The 15,252-nt window shown below is 38.7% G+C and overlaps 1 protein-coding gene across 2 annotated transcripts in view; it reads left to right on the top strand.

The window, feature by feature from the left end:
- TNIP1 (TNFAIP3 interacting protein 1) overlaps positions 1-15,252 on the top strand; it is a 76,290-nt gene that overhangs the window by 41,919 nt on the left and 19,119 nt on the right. For both annotated transcript variants that reach the window (XM_063447871.1, XM_063447872.1), the window contains exons 6-8: positions 8,235-8,429; positions 11,175-11,269; positions 12,919-13,048. In XM_063447871.1, the coding sequence (XP_063303941.1) occupies positions 8,235-8,429; positions 11,175-11,269; positions 12,919-13,048 (420 nt within the window). The remainder of the gene's footprint in view (positions 1-8,234; positions 8,430-11,174; positions 11,270-12,918; positions 13,049-15,252) is intronic.

The following is a 15,252-nucleotide window of genomic DNA, read 5'->3' on the forward strand; positions in this document are numbered from 1 at the left end:
CTTTATTATTTTTGAGCAGTGTATATCTATCTATATTTATCTCTCTTTTTCTATCTCTTTCTATCTATCTATCTATCTATCTCTTTTTATATCTATCTTTCTATATCTCTATCTATCTCTTTCTATCTTTTTTTTATCTATCTATATTTATCTCTTTCTATCTATCTGTCTCTCTCCCTCCCTCCCACTCAGTCACCCACTCACTCACCCACCCACACTCACTCAATTACCCACACTCACTAAATAAGTTTACTTACAGTCAGGGCCGTCTTTAATATTGATTGGGCCCTGGGCAAGCATTTGCTTGGGCCCCCTGGACCCACTCCCTGGCATGCAATCATGCCTCCACCCCAACGCAGTGGACGAACTAAAGTAGAAAGAGTCCTGGTGCAAGAATTTCATTTGGACCCCCAATTGCAAGGTTGGAAAGAAGGTAGAACCCTATCTGTCGTGCAACTCCAACAATGTATTGACAGCTGGGGCTCTACCAATTTCCCATGCTTGCAGGGTTGTATTTAGCACTGTGTTTGTATGTAAACATTTTTTTTTGTATGGAGTATGTTTGTGTGAATGTGTTTGTATGTAGTATTCGAGTTTGAATGCAAGTGTACATTTAAGTATAGTGCTGGTTTTTGAATGTAGGGGTTTGTTTATATATAATTTTGGTGTTTAACACAGAGGTGTGTTTGTATGAAGTGTTGACTTTTTCAATGCAGGAGTGTGTTTGTATGTAATGTTGAAGTTTGAATGGAGGGGTGTATTTGTTTTTTTTGTTGGTGCTCAGACACAGGTAAACACGCTGACACACAAGCAGATACACACACTGACTACATACAGATACGCACACAGATAAACTAAACTGAGACATACTGACACACATGAAAACATACAATGATAGACACACTGACACACACACTGACACAAACTGTCACACAGGCACATACGATGACAAACATACTGACACACAGATACGTATACTGACACACACACAGGCACAAACACTGATAGATTTACTGACACACACAGGCACATATACAGACATACTAACACACACACAGTATCTCTATCAGCGTAGGTGGCTATGTGTGTGTCAGTATGTCTGTATATGTGCCTGTGTGTGTGTGTCAGTATATCTATCAGCATAAGTGCCTGTGTGTGTGTGTGTGTCAGTATGTCTGTATGTGTGTGTGTGTGTGTGTGTGTCAGTATGTCTATCAGTGTATGTGCCTATGTGTGTGTGTCAGAATGTCTTTCAGTGTATGTATCTGTGTGTCAGTATGTTTGTCATTGTATGTGCCTGTGTGTGTCAGTATGTCTACCAGTGTGCCTGTGTCAGTATGTATATCAGTGTATGTGCCTGACACACACACACACACACACACACACACACAGACACACTGGAAGACATACTGACACACAGGCACATACACTGGCAGACATACTGGCACACACAGACACATACACTGATAGACATACAGACACATACACTGTCAGACATACTGACACACACAGACAAATACACTGGCAGACATACTGACATACACACACAGATATACTGACACACACAGACACATACACTATCAGACATACTGACACACACAGACACATACACTATCAGACATACTGACACACACACTGTCAGACATACTGACATACACACACACACACATACATACTGACACACACAGACACATACACAGATACACGGACAGACAAACTGACATACATATAAAATTTACATGTTAAGCCCACCCTCCAGTTTCCTACCTTTTGCTGGAGGGTGGCATCCCTGGGATCCAGTGTGCTGCCTGAGGATGATGTGAGTGAGCAGCCCCCATCCTCACTGCCTCCTCCTCCTCCCTCCCGTGCAGGTCCTTCTTCTCCCGTGCAGCAGCTCTTTATGGGAGGAAGTGACGCTCGGCACTCACTTCCTCCCATCGCTGCCGAAAAGCTAGGGGCCCGGTCGCGCTGTTAAAGGGCCACAGCGCCCGACCGGGCCCCTGCTAGTACAAGCCCACTGGGTGGCCCTAAGTGCATGGGCCACCCGGTGGGACTCCTTACAGTGCGGGGCCCGCCTAAAGCGGCCGGGAAACATTTTTTTTTTTTTAGGGCAGCGGGGCCCACGGGACAGCTGCCTTGGGCCCCCAGGAGTAATTGGGCCCGGGGCAGCTGCCCCATTTGCCCCGTGTTAAAGACGGCCCTGCTTACAGTTTGAATCCTCCCCTCCTGCTCGGTCTCCGGTCTTCATCCTGTCAGCTCCAGCCTGTCTGCTCTCAATCCCACGTGACAGCCTGCAGACAGAATGCTCTGCACAGTGCTGCACAGAGCTGCTCTCTGTCTGCTGACAGCAGATCTGAGTGGATGGAGGCATTTTATGCCTCCATCAACTCGGAAGTCCCTCTGGTGGCAGTCTGAGTGACTGCAACTGGAGGTGTTCCTAGCTTTCAATGTAAACACTGTATTTTCTCTTGTCAAATCCCTAAGGATATGATGGCAAGGTGTAATATGTCATGTGTTGTTGGTCATCTGAGGTAGTATTTACCTAATTTTAAGACCTGGTAACGAACAGATGCTTTTCCTGATCTGTAATACCATAGAATTCAAAAAGGGTGTACTTTCCTTTCCCATGACTGTAAATGTGTATAAAATAAAAATTATAAAATAAAAAATAAAAATATTTTACCTGTCCCCCCATCCCCCCATGTTGTATTTCACACTCATGCAGAAATTCTAGCAAAAGTAAAATGCAGAAAAATGCGTACAAATGTGTCACATACAGGTTTGAACAAGACAGGACGAAGGGTTTTAACACATTATGGTGATTACACACTTTTTTAGTATTGAGAACTCTCCTCTCCTCAAATACAACATGTACCACTGGATTGTTTGTTCCACAATGGCTTTCCTTTTTGGTGGTTTCTAGTGTTGTGATGAGTTTAGTGAGTCAGGGCACACACCCGTACTCTTTCACAATCCTGTAGTTTTTTTTATATTTGTATCTGGATCACTATTCCTGACCCTGACTCACTATTCCTGAAACATGCAGAATATGTGCCTCTGAATACCAAATATCTGAATATGTTTGCCAAAGAAAAAAAAATTACCATTTTTTTTTCTAGGGGTTATATAAAAAAAAAAAATGAAATTCAAATGAAAATAAATCTAACAATGGTATTTTGCAATGTGAAAGTAAAAAACACTGATGACTTAAAAATATTACTTTTTTAAAAATGTTTTTATTATTTTATTAGGGGGGCGGAGAGGTCTCTGAAAACCATTTTAAAGGCATTGTTTGTTAACTTTTTCCTATGGAAACCATTGTGAAGGGATGCTGCTCTCCCTTGACATACCCCTAAATACCATACTATTGTGCGCAAGTAACTTTCTTTCTGTATTGGGGCTGATGTGTACTATAGTCATTGCTGCCTCCCAAGACTATTGGGTGTTTAAGGCTTACTTTTGTATGTTTGCATTCACCCCTAAATAGTTACTGAGATTTGTTTAAGGTGATTCCTGTTGAAATACAGTTTTTAATAAATATGTGAATCCCATATATTAAGAATCTTTGTTTCTTTCTCTGTTGCTTATGAAAATTATTATTTATTTTTTTTCTACACCATAAATATTTCTTGGTGTGCAATGCTAGCTTGCTGTCATATTTAGAATACTTAAACTTTTAAAGAAAACAATTACTTGACACGCAGCTTTTAAAGGGACGCTAACTCTATTTTGTGTCTAGGGAAATCACATGCAATAAACAGGCCTATTGTATAATATATGAGAGATGTTTAGTTTACCAGAAAATACTCTATATTCTCTTACATCCCATTATCAATTAAAAAGAAAAAAAAAAAAAAATCAAGCATTTCCACCATCAGACTATTTACCAACCATGTACAGGTAGTTCCCGACTTTACAAACTAATTGTTTCCGAAGCCTAGTTCATAAAGTGAGAACTCATTTCCCATAGACCGCAATGTTATAAACATGGGTTTCGTTCCGACCGAGAAGTTTTACCATTGAAAACCTAAATTATTAAGTACAAATACAAAATAAAAGCATAGCAAATATATGTTGGCTTTTATTTCTCAATTTCTGTTTCCAACTCTGTCTGTCTATCTGCACTAATAGTTTCAGGTGTACCTTGAGTTGGCTGTTACAATTCACAGCACCTTCAGGTGAGTACACCATAATACAAAGCAGCCCTAACTACACAAACTGTTCCTAACACTGTATCACAATGCACACTTGTGTAGCCTGGGTCACTGTAGCACCAGTTACAGCAATAACGAAGTACAAAATATTTTTTTTAAAAAAACTATTGTATTCCCTTCACTGCCAGTGGTGAATATAAACTCCAGGTCTTCTGAAATGCAGAGGACAACACTGTCTCATCATCCTGATTAATGACTAATCCTGAAGAGCCCATAATGCTTTTCATTATAATAAATAATGACAACCCCCTGTACAGTCTGAGATCAATTCTGTATTCAACAGTAAGGGAGGGAAAGATTGTTTAAACAATCATGTCGCTTGAAGGCATGAGTAGGACATGTAAATAATGACCAAACTTTGCTCTGAGTCACAATTGTTTGCATTAATAGCCCTGGTGTTTTTGATGATTGAAAAAAATGTAAGTCCTTATAAATTACTGTATAATTCCAGACCCGTTTTTAGGGGCCTGTCCTGCCATCCCACACATACATACATACATACATACATACATACATACATACATACATACATACATACATCAATCACAGACAGACAGACAGACAGACAGACAGACAGACAGACAGACAGAGACACACACACACACACACACACACACACCCACCCATTTTTTTACACTTTTTTTTTTTTTTTTTTTTTTTTACAAATGTTTTTATATATATGTTTATGTTTATTTTCAAATAATGTAGAGCTGAGGAATTTTAATTGTGCTCTATAAAACGTTAAATCAGTTTATCGGTTCCTAATTCTTCCACAAGAGGCCACTGCTTACACAAAAAAAAATATGTTCTTCAGAAATTTGAGTGTGTTTTTAGTGTTTGTCTGATGGGATGCAGTCTTCTGGTTTTGTAATTGTTGCAATTTTTCAGGAAACGTACTCTTTTGCAAACCTGGAAGAATATTTTCGGTAGAGATTACATTTTCCAGTGTTTATATTTAGACTTCTTGACATTATCGTCTGCTCAACAACTTGTTTTTTTCCCTATTTAATCTGACTGTTGAGGTCATATCCAAAAAGGGAACCACAATTTGTCACTCACTATTGTTTGTTTCCCTCGAGTCTCTGCGTCAAATTGTCTGACAGATAATAAGTCAGTTTGACCGATTACAGATTTTCCTTTTTTTATTGTGTATGGAATGTTCTTGGCATATCAACATTCTGAGAGCCTATAATTTGTTTGTGGTAACACATGGCCTCAAAATACATTTTCCACGAATTATCCTTAAAGCTGTTCTTCCATTTAATGACCTCTGAAGGGATTGTATTGCCCTGTTTTCTGGTGAAGTACAGCTGTCTACCGTATCTAAATGTATTCAAATTTATGACATCCCACAACTACAACTCCCAAAAACCTAAGCCAATGCTATAATTAATATCTCACATTTTCCCAGGAAAGAGAAATGCTAGAACAGTAGGCCTATACCAATGGGTTTCATTGTTTCTTTCCTAAAGAATCTAAAGAAAAACTTGCTCACTAAAGCAGCATAAGAATCATGTTATTTCTCATATTTTTTTTTTTTTTTTTATCATTTTAAAGCAATAAACATATATTCCTAAAGTGTCCTGATAGCAATATAAGTCCATGGCGCTTTTTTACCTCGAGGGGTGAAACTGTTAAAGAACCGTTTAACCCCATAGAGTTCAATCCAGCGCTGTAACTGGCGATTTCCTATGACATCTGGTGTCTCAAATTTGGATAGAGGAAGCAAGGACTGCCACCAGATAGTAGCACCAATGATTTGTTTAGTGCGGTCAGCTGTCACTCTAAGCCAATAGGAAGCTCCCTTTTTATAAAAAAGTATGCATCCAGCTTTTTATCTGCACCTGTATATCACTGCTATCATATTCCCTCTGAGATGCCTTTTTTTTCCTAAAGAAAACAAATGCATTTTTTCTAGCTTTCTTCATAACTAATGTTTTCTCTCTTTTCTGACTAATCTTGTAGCCTGTCTCTGCAATATATAGTTCTGCAATATCAATTCAACTAACTAGTTTAAAGGGACACTATAGTCACCAGAACAACTACAGCTTATTGAATTTGTTCTGGTGAGTAGACTCATTACCTTCAGGCTTTTTGCTGTAAACACCGTCTTTTCAGAGAAAATGCAGTGTTTACATTACAGCCTAGTGATAACTCCACTAACCACTCCTCAGATGGCTGTTCGAGATCCTTCCTGGGTCATGGCTGCTTAAAATGCATCCAAACATTCAGTATCTCCTCCCTCTGCATGCAGACACTGAACTTTCCTCATAGAGATTCATTGATTCAATTCATCTCTATGAGGAGATGCTGATTGGCCAGGGCTGTGTTTAAATTGTGCTGGCTCTGCCCCTGATCTGCCGCTTTGTCAGTCTCAGCCAATCCTATGGGGAAGCATTGTGATTGGATCAGGCTACCACTTCTAATGATATCAGCGGACTGCATGCTGTTTGCCTCAGAAAAACAAGCAGAGTTACAGCTTCTGGCTTGAATACAGTAAGATTTTGCAATCTCTATGGAGGCATGAGGGGACCAGGGGGGCTAGATGGTGGTTTTAACACTATAGGGTCAGGAATACATGTTTGTGTTCCTGACCCTATAGTAATCCTTTAAGTTTTAATAGTAACCTTTTATGTAGAACTGGTTGATCACATCCACTGGAGCAGCCTGCTCTAGATTTTTTCTAACTTCTTCAAAGAATGCATTTAAATTAGTTTGGCATGACATGTGTTGCATGAAACCATATTGATTCCTGCTTATAACATTGTTGTTCAAAAAAGTTCTTGAATATTATCAGTATTTTAAAACAAACCATTTACTAACTCTAGATGGTAAGCTCACATGTCTGGAGTTTCTGGGTTGAGCTTTTAAATATAATCACCATATCTGCTTGTCTCAATCCTCTGGTACAATTCCTGAAAGAAAATAATCTTGAATGATTAAAAATGGTAGTTTTGATATTTCTGCACATTACTTCCTAATTACTTATGGATGAATATCATTAGGCCTTGGGGCTTTGGTTACATTAAATTGATTTAATTGCTGTAACACTTTATCATGTGATAACCAACCACTTGTTTGATGTAAGGCGTTTGTAGCAGAGATTTGCAAATCTACATTCTGCTTTGCTATATACTGAATAATTTGATTTATTTTTAGAATTTCTACCTTGTTTTGACCCACCTTGATAAACACATCCATCTCACATTTCCATGTACCAACACTTTCACTCTTAACCTTTTTGACATAAATGTACTTAACTCTTTGGTATTTGTCTTGCTCTCTTTTGCTGGAGCTTTTCTAATTGCCCTTTTGCAAGACCTGTTGGCATGCTGTATTTGTTATAGGAAGGTATTGATTTTAAATTATTTGAATGCCCTGTTCTTAGTGTTTATTACTTGACTAACTCTTTTTAGTAAGCCTTGTTGGTTTTAATTTGCCTATTTTATATTTGTTTCCCACTGGTATGTATGGAGAAATGAGCTGTATACATTTGTTTAACCCCTTAAGGACACATGACGTGTCTGACACGTCATGATTCCCTTTTATTCCAGAAGTTTGGTCCTTAAGGGGTTAAAGACCCTCCATTTATCATCGGTGCTTCTCCCAGTTTATTATTTGTAAAGATGCCCTTGTAGCCTTATCTATATATATTTGTGTTTGTTTGGTTTTTCGTTAGTTTTTTTTGTTGATCTCAAATGATACCCTGTTATGGTCAATATTTCCCAAGTTCCCCCTTACTTGAATATTAAAAATAGGTCCACATTAATTCGTTATTACAAGATCCAGAAAAGCATCTATTCTAGTTGGTGCTTCTACTAACTGAGACATGAAAGTGTGATTTAACAAGTTCCCCTTAATATATGAAATATTTGAAATTGTATGACTTATTAATAGTGTTGTTTTCTTGAACTTCTAGCATTTTGTTTCCCAAAGACACCTACAAAGAAGAGTTGTGTTAAACGGGTTAATGTAGATTGTTTCCCTTCGTTGCTCTGACATGTCTCTTGTCCATGGCAGGACCCAGGGCCCAGCATGCAGCCTGAAGATGACACACTGCGATTTCACCTGCAGCGGCTGGAAAACTCATTCAGCATGTTTGCGGAGGATCCAGATCGCAACCAGGTTGTTAAACACATGAGTCGAATGGCTCTGGAATTTAACAGACTGGCAAGCAAAGTGCATAAAAATGAGCTGCGTACATCAGTGCTACAGGTACCTGACTGTGAGAATGACTGGGCAGTGTGTGTACTGAAATCTGAACTGAATTTGTTGTATATTATCTCTACTGGTCTGTGAATCATGGATCTAATAAGTGTCAGCCATATGCCACCAAATACTGTTAATTCAAACACTGGGAATCTGAAGAGTGCTTAAAATAAATCTGGGAAAAAACCATTCTGCAGAAATATTAATATTCCATAGATTTCCAGATCTACAGCCTGATAGCCCTGAACCTCTAGCAGCATTGTCAGCCGCGCATTGTCACCGCGCATGTGCATTAGGCCTTCCCCATAGAAAAGCGTTGTCAATATGGATTTTCTAGATGCTGGATGTGCGTTGTTTCACAGTGTCGAACTCTGTAAAATAGCAGTAAGCTCCTCTCGTGGCTGTCTGGTAGGCAGTCTTAATACTATATAATACTATAATAACTATATAATTTTCTCTAAAGCTGCAGTGTTTTACATTGCAGAGTTAAGGGAACAGGGACTCTGTACCCGACCATTTTAATGTGATTAAGTGGTCTGGGTGCCTATTGTGTCCTTTTAATGTACTCTTCAGCTATCATCAATATGCAAATAGTGTAAAGGGGAAAAAAAGTCCAATTGGAAGGCAACCACGCAATAACCACCATACTGTGTGTGAAGTTTGGGAGCTGTGTATTCCTCTGTCCCACCTGTTGTGGCAGCTATCGGGGAGGAGGATAAAATGATCTTTAGGTAAGTATATCTTCTAGTCCAGGACTCACAATTTCCACTCTGCCTCTTGTCATTCATAAGTGGAAAAATCACTCCTGTGGAATGTACCATGGACTCTCCAGACATTCAGTGCTAAATAATTTTTAGGTTTATATACATTTGGTTCTATTTTTGGTATATTTATATATGTATTATTGGGCTTTGGGCCACCAAGTAAGATACATCAGCCTTTATTTAAAGGATGATTGGGCAGAGGGGTATGCAGGAAGACCTGATGAGGGTCTTTTCAGATCCTAAAGGTCTCCCTCCTCCCTGGCGCAAGATCATAAACAGGGGATCAGCTGCGGTATTTAAATGCTCATAGCTCATCTGTCAGTCTGTGGCCCCAGTGAACAGCGTAAACCTTCAGTTATCTAATTATACCTTGTGCGCCTAGGTACCAACAGGAATTCAACTCTGTGGTACTCATGACATTCTATGCCATCAACAACTTTAAAGCCTTGCACTGCATGACGGCATAGATTATCATGCAATCCTTAATAGTTAATAAACAAACTGAAAAGTCTTAACTACTGTAGCTAACCTGTGACTGTAACAGAATTGGAGATTTTATTTTCCATATCTGCTTTGTTTGCCTTAAATGTCATAATTTTGTTTTAAATTCAAATATATTTCAGCGGTTAGAGAATAAACTCCTCTGTCATTAGTTTACATATGACCTATAAACAGTTTGTTGTTTAGTTACACAAGGAGCATATGAAATAGAAGTGCACTACTCCTGTATATATAGAGGAATATGCAAAACTACTCTACAACTCTTAGTTGTATACACCACACATTGTATTGTGGGTCATTGACAATCAATGTGCTAAATTAAAGTCAAAAGCAATAGCTCTCAAAAGATCCACAACCTTTCCAACTCTTATATGGACTTTTTTTAGTGTGTTCCACATTCTTAAACAGAAACTGTCATGGCTTACCTGGCCCTGCACTCCCACGCTGTAATATAAATAAAGAGGTCTTTGTTACACTCCTGAAACACCCACCTCTGGTCGACCTGGGCTCCTACTCTGTTCTTCGCTGATTTGCACTGCTTGGGGACACTTCTTCAAACCTCCCCCATGACGCCAAAACGCTGGCTTCGATGTTGGCATCTGAACAGTGTGACATCACTCCCATACTTAATGCCTGCTAGGGAATTACCCTAGCAACCACTGTGGTTGCTATAAATGGAGAGAAGAGGGACCTCATGTGGAAAGGGTCTTTTATGCTCATCCTTCCCTCAATTCCTCTGAATTCATTGTCTTCCGAGGAATTGAGAGAGAGAGATGGGAGAAAAAAATATTTTTAATAGGTTTTTCTCCCAATCTATACATTTGCTAGCAAAACTGAATAAAGTATAGACAAATTTTAACCCTTTAAAAAGAGCTTAAAATGACAGTTTCCATTTCAAGGTCAATAACACGGAGCATATTTTTTTTCTCTACAATGTTTAATATTTGATTTTTGCTTGCCATTAAACAATTTTGAATAATGATCCTGTTCCTATTGCACTTTTAATTAAATTTTGATGTTCGATATATATTTAAAAAGAAACACAAATCTGAGTAAAGGGTAAGCGATTAGACAAACAAAATAGGATTATGGAACATGGCCAAATGTTTGTAAAGTTTAAAATTCAGAAACCGATAAATGTGAGAATATGGGGGAGAAAAGACCAAAAACAAACGTTGGATAAAAAGTTTTGTTTCTATTTTAGTTTTTTCTACTCTCTACATTTGCATATAGTAGGCACTTGATCCATTTTCTTAGTTTGTAATATGCTACGGTTCAGTTCTTTCTTTGATGTTTCACTGCAATGAAAAATCTCCTAAAATATTGAATGAAATAAAGAAAAGAAAAGCACATTGAAAGGTTTGGTAGTTGATTTGGACAAGCAAGGTCGCTGTCGCAACTAGGAGTGAAAGCTGCTTTTGCGATGTTAGTTCCTTCTATAACCTTTAGAGATCTGTGTGAGAATCCGTCTAATTTTGCTTTCCAGACCCTATGTGAACAGCTGAGAAAAGAGAATGAGGACTTGCGTGCAAAGTTGGAGGCCGACTGGAACCAGAGAGCCCAAGCTGAACAGACCTTGAGGTGAGAGATTAATTATCTGTTTGTTCAGTAGACAGTTCATGTAAATCTGCTCTGTAATGGCAGGAAGAAGAGGGGTTTAGCATGACTGAAATCTAACTTTTCACCATTTTAGCAGCTGATGTTACTTGCTTTTCAGCTTTAGTTTTCATGGTAATGTCATGAGGACTTGCATCATCGATGATGTGAAATGGCTCCATCTAATTTAATGTGACATAATGCCTTTTCTGTTCCTAATGCTTTATCTCAACACCTTTTTATCTGGAGTGTACTCTTACTTGAAATCAAATATTAACAAGGCATTAAAACACCGGTTCCAAAGAGTTTAAAGTACATATTTAATACGTAACCATAAACCTAACTAAGCCTTGGAGACCAAGAATGCTTCTCTGTAATGAAAGCAATTAGTTCAGTGCTTAGCATCCCTGTTTGTTTAAGCAACCTCTACCAGGGGGTGCAATTTAGGTGAGTACTACTGCTGATGACAACTAGAGTGCCTTCTCTCACATCCTTCCTCTTAACAATACCCTATGATGTGTTCTTAAGGTTAATCCACTTACTCATCTTCAAGTCCATGGCAAAGGTGTAAGAATACCTCTGAGAGAGAAAAAAAACTGATGGTCACATGAGTTCTTTATTCATCTTATAATATCCCCTCATTGGGAACTTTGGGGTTGTTGTTTTTTCTCTTCTATACAGATTAAGGGTACAACACACAAATATACAGTGTTAAATCTTACAAACCTACTTAAAACTACCTATCATGTATGCAGTCATTATTACATAATAGATAAACATGCTTAGTGCAATAAACACACAATGTGCTTTAAAAAAAAACCTTATTTTTTTGAAGCTGTGCGAGTGGCAGCCAGGGAAGGTGTGGCTAGGGCAGCATAAACATTTATGTATTTCCTAAAGGGCAGTGAATTGAGCATTGAGATCATAGGGGCTATAATGTTCTTTTTAGTGCTTAGAGTATCCCTTTAATCTTTACTTTGCATATATTTTGGTGTTTATGAACAAATGCTCTTGATGTGCCCCCTGCTTTATTTGGATCAATGGTTCATGATTGTTAAAACCTATTTAGTGTGATATAAAATAGCCAATTTGCTCACCATAAATACTAGAGCACACTATAGGGTTACGGTCACAGTAGTCCCCTTGCACCATCCCAGACTAAGTAGTGAACATGTTTTCAAATGGTTTCAGACACGTCCCACGAGACACAGAGTCCTATTGTAATAGCCATAACTCCTAGTTTTCCACCAGAGATTAGAATTCTCGTGTTTGGACGGAATGCATTGGCTAAGAGTGTGCATTGACTGTCTCAGACAATTATTTTGGGCAAATATATATATATATATTTATATCTATTGCAGAAGGGTTATATCTTATTTAGATAAATTACAAATGGAGGTCAGTCCTGAAGTGTCCAGGTAAACATCAAATAATTTAAAACAGTCTGTCTTCTTATCATGGGATGGCACCAGGGAACTTCTGGCACCTTAACCACTACACTGGGGCTGTAATTATTGTGGTGGCTCGACTGGCCCTCTAAGGTAAATTATGATTAATTAAAGTTCATACATATAACAATTTTCTAGTGGTATTTATGGTTCTACCAATCTCCGCTCATTGCTTTGTCTGAATAGATTAGAGAATCTTGAGATGAAGAAACTAATCCTTGAGCGAGGGTCAGCCAGAGGAAATCAGTCTGCGAGTGCAACAGATTCCACTTCAGTAGAGAACCAACCCAAAGTAGAAAACGCTGGAATTCTGCAGGTAAATAGATTGTGCTTAGAAAACAATTAATAATGATCATACAGTATGTATTTCACGTTTCCACTTAATCATTAATCTCTCTTTAGAACATTTAAAATATATTTTCCAGAGTGCACCTGGCCTATTTTCCTTATTAATGGCTAATTTTGGAATCTGTTTAATGACTTACAGAACAAAGATGTTGGTTTCACTTGTGCCTTCAAATCTTCCATCAAATATATGATCAAAATAAATGTGAACCTCCTTTGTTGCCAAATCAGTTGTTAATATGGAATAAGCACTGCATCAGCCAAGTGTCAGATATTGGTTTTGTTATATTGTTGGTGTATATACCTTAGGACTGCTGCACCATTCAAGAAAATCCAAACATGCCGACTGATTTCAAATGATGTCATTTTTATTGGTTCATTGTATCGTCCACCTTTATCAAACTCCTACAAGGCGCATTGAATAGTACACAAGTGAAATGCATGGTTAAAGGGACACTGTAGTCACCAGAAGAACTACAGCTTCATGTAGTGGTTCTGGTGTCTATAGCCTTTCCCTGCAGGCTTTTTAGAGAAAAACAGAGAGTCCCTAAAGGGACATTTTGAGCCCAGTACAATCACTATCAAGGTCATGCGATCTGGCATATACATTAATCTGGAACATTGGGTTTACCCTTGATCTACACCTATCACAGTACTCCCTACTCCTACACCCATCCCCTCCAGGCAGCTCCCTCCTAGTCCAGCCAATATTCTCCCCTCCCTCTTACCTGTGGAGCCCTTTCGGCTCTTTTTATAGGATTATGTTTTGTTCCCATGTTCTTTCATATTGAATTTCTAATAAAATTGTGTATTCATTACTTTTATCAGCATTTACAAGGGATCCTTTTCTGTCTGCTGGACGTAAAGCCCCATGGACATTTATGTGCTTATCTGTGTACTTTTTAGTAAGACTACCAGTCAAGAAAAAACAAACACAACGCCTTTTTTTCATATTCCGTAATTGTTATTGTAAAAGGTTATAAATGCATACATTTAGAAATCATACAAGATGCATTGAACAGTTCCATAGCTTGAGAGAAAAGGCAGTGTTTACATTCTGCCTAGGAACACCTCTAGTGGCAGTCACTCAGATGACCACCAGAGGTGATTCCTGTGTCAGTGCTGCACACTGTGCAGAACTTGCTTTCAACATCTCCACGCTCTGCATGGAGGCACTGTACGTTCCCCATAGTGACGCATCGATTCAACGCATCTCTATAGGGAGATACTGAATAACTCTGCATTTTGCCACACATTGTCCCAATGTTTTTACATATTTATGGATTTAGAATGCAATGTCATAAAAGTCCCTGTTGTTGTAATATCTAGATGCCCCAATACTTTTGTCCATGTAGTGTGTGTGTATACAGATTATGTACTCCATGGATGGTGACAACACCATGTCCCAGTGCTGCCAGCAATTAGTTCCACACGGCAGCTATTTTATTTGCCATCATTAAAATGGCAGCAAGTGCCGTTTAGGAGTGCTATGTATGTTCCAGTTCTGCTCTCTATTAGGGCCACCAAGTGCATGGAGGTAATCTGTGCATCCTTCACCATACATTATAGAGAACAATTGTACAGATGTTGTCATTATCCACACAGTATGAAATTCAACTGTTTTCATTGTCTAACTCATTGGTGCTCAATTGGTTAATATCAAATATTTCTAGGTAGGCTTATATTTCAACTTTTCTTCCTTTCAAGTATTATTTTTTCTTAAGCTTTTTGTCCACTGATAAAGTTGTGGCTGACAGATAATAAAAAGCAGAGGGAGAACTTATGACATAATAAAGATAAATTCTTAACCCCTTTCAAGAAAAGAGCTAGTTTAAGACCTTATTTCCGTTTTGAGATGAAAAGTCATTGTTCTGTCCCTGCCAGGAAAGATTCAGTGTAGGTTTATATAAGCTTACTATCATATTCAATCAAAATTCTAAGTGTGTTGGGGGGGCGGGCCTGACTGTAATGGCGCCCGGACACATTTTCAACAAGCTCCTCGAGCAATACTCAATTCACCCTAAAAACCGGCAGTATCAGCTATTATTCGGAGGCAAATTGAGCGGTTCAGGCACCCAGCACCTGTCCGGCTCGGGGTCGCTGTCAGCAGCCACATGAAGCCCTCTGGACGCAGATCCATAAGTATGGCCTGGTGTATGCCGAAGAGGGGAGAGA

This window comes from Pelobates fuscus, chromosome 3 (genome assembly GCF_036172605.1).
Source record: "Pelobates fuscus isolate aPelFus1 chromosome 3, aPelFus1.pri, whole genome shotgun sequence".
Classification (NCBI taxonomy): Eukaryota; Metazoa; Chordata; class Amphibia; order Anura; family Pelobatidae; genus Pelobates; species Pelobates fuscus.